At 39.0% G+C, this 2,433-nt stretch overlaps 1 protein-coding gene across 1 annotated transcript; it reads right to left on the bottom strand.

Annotated features, from left to right (window-relative positions):
• Window positions 1-680: 680 nt before the first annotated feature.
• Window positions 681-2,433, bottom strand: LOC105132687 (probable E3 ubiquitin-protein ligase RNF217). The gene is made up of 2 exons (XM_011036318.1): window positions 1,348-2,433; window positions 681-1,091 (listed from the first exon to the last, which is right to left on the bottom strand). The coding sequence occupies exons 1-2, from the start codon at window positions 2,196-2,198 to the stop codon at window positions 1,019-1,021; spliced, it is 924 nt and encodes a 307-aa protein (XP_011034620.1). The 5' UTR covers window positions 2,199-2,433; the 3' UTR covers window positions 681-1,018.

A 2,433-nucleotide genomic window follows, 5' to 3' on the forward strand; every position in this document is an offset into this window, starting at 1 on the left:
TTTTAAAAACAAAAAAATATTATTTAATATATTTTTAAATAAAAAACACTTTAAAAATCAAAGTTTAAAATTTTGAATAACAAACATAAAAATAGAAAAACTCAAATGAAAAATTAAGAAAATTCATCAGTGTGTTAAGCCTTCTCTCATACATTGCTTATATCTCGGGCAATTGAAGGTCATTTTAGTGGAAAGTTTTCAGGAACTTAATTAATGGCTTCCACGATGCCTCTGCCACTGCCTCTCCTCACCAAATTCAATCGAGAAGCATAATGGTCAAGTGTGAACGAAAGAAATTTACAGGATGGGAAAATTTTCAGGAGATTAATGGATGGCTTCTACGATGCCTCTGTCCTTTCCTCACCAATATTTACAGGATGGGGGTGAGAAACTCGTGGAACGGGATGAACATATATGAAGGTTTTTCAACTATGGATCTTTGGTGCAATGGTGATGGCAAAAAATGAAGAAAAACTCGCTGCAACTTGAGCAAGATACCTTAGAAAATGGCTAAACTCTCTCACAAGTCACGGGAAATATTTTTCCTAGTTATGGTCATGTGAGTGATATCCTTAAACTAAGAGTAGCAAGAACTTGACAGACATCATATACTCCTCTGAAATGGATGAAAGATTCTGGATGAATCTCACAAAGCATAAAGTTAACAATTGCATCAGGAAGAACAAAGCTACAGCACTCAATTATATCTAATTTGTCATCAAAATCTTACTTAAGTTGCAAATAGCATTGATGGAGAGACTTGTCTGAAAGGAAAAGAAAAGAAAAGAACAGCAAGAACAAGGTGAAAGAAGAAGAAATGCACTGATAGAGGCTAGAGCATTAGAAATTTCTTAGTACATTTTGCAGTCAGACCATTACAAGATACAAATAGCATGGCTACTGTAGCTTCATTCCTTGACACACCTTCTTGCTGAATACCTAAAAACAACTTACTAGTAGTTTCTTCTTTACAACGTGGTTGATGGTTATACTACTTCTCTGAGGCTTGGTCTGCTTCTTATTTCCTAGTGCATCCTCCATGAGTTTGGCCCCATTGTTCTTCACACCCATAGCAAAACTCAAACCTACACCTGCATTTATGATCATATGTTAAAAAAAGAAACTCCAATGTACTTGCATAGATATGTAGTTCAAAGTTACTAAATGCTGTTTATAGTTGCAGTTTGAGGCCTCTTTCTCTATGCTCCTATCTATACAAATCACAATGTTTGGTTAAAATTAGCAATGAGTAAAAGATCATCAGTGACAGAAACTTGTGTAATTAAAGAAAAATTATGTAGTAATAAACAAGTTTTGAATTGTAATGACAACGAAAGACAAACTGACCTGCAGACCATGTGAGGACAACCTTCTGTTCTTTCCACATAGAACTTGCACTTAGGGCATCTACCCCATTTCTTGTCCTTGGCAAGTTCCCTCACCATGAGATCTTCTCTCCCTCTCTCGTCCTCATTCAGCCTCTGGTACTCATCACATTCAACCCCAGGATGCCAAGGCACAGAACACCGAGCACAGAACAATCTATGGCAGATGGGGCATTCAGATTCTCTAATTGGTTCTCCTTCATTATCATCAACCAACAAAGCTGAACAATCCTTGAATGGACAGTAAAACCTCTGGGATGCATTAATCACCTCTTCACATAATGCCTCCTCCCAAAGATCAATCACTCCCCTAGTCAGTACAGGCCTGCAGGTGTCCAATTCAAGGACAGCCGTGCAGCTCAACCCAGGGCAAGTAACTATTCTAATGTTGTCTTGGACCTTAGTGGCCACATGTCTGCTTATGCAGTCATTGCAAAATAAGTGAGCACAGCTCTCAGTTTTGAACATTTGATCATTCTCTTTTCTCTCAGCACAAATCTCACAGAAAGTTAAAGAAGACTCACCGGCTTCTAAATCGATGATCTCCATACGCATAGGCTGATCTGAAATAGGAAGCACCACTGGGATTCCTTCCATCATCATCGGTGATGGCCCAATGTTTTTCATTTGAGAAACGATGACAGAACCCATCAACGTCTCCTGGAATTGCAACTCTTCTGCATATTTGGCATCTGATACTTCAAATATTTCTCCTCCTCCTCCTCCTTCTTCTTGCTCTTCATCAAAGAGCGCTGAGAAGTAAAAATCATCAACAAAATCAAGCTCAAAGGGGGCAACGGATTGTTGTGCCATGTTATAACAAACTAACCACCGGTCACTCTATGGTTCGATATCAGATGGCGTCACTGTAGAAGTGACTTCGCTTAGAAGAAGTCTCCTCCCACTGGAAACCGCTGGGCAAACTGCTTAATACGGGGGGTTGTTATTTAACCTTTGTTTGACATGACCTAGGACTCTGTGCAGTGTGTTTGCCACTTTATTGCAAAGCTTCCTTTTGCTTTCCTAAATCCTGGTCCAAGAAGGTTCT

Source organism: Populus euphratica, unplaced genomic scaffold, assembly GCF_000495115.2.
Source record: "Populus euphratica unplaced genomic scaffold, PopEup_1.0 scaffold87.1, whole genome shotgun sequence".
Taxonomy (NCBI): Eukaryota; Viridiplantae; Streptophyta; class Magnoliopsida; order Malpighiales; family Salicaceae; genus Populus; species Populus euphratica.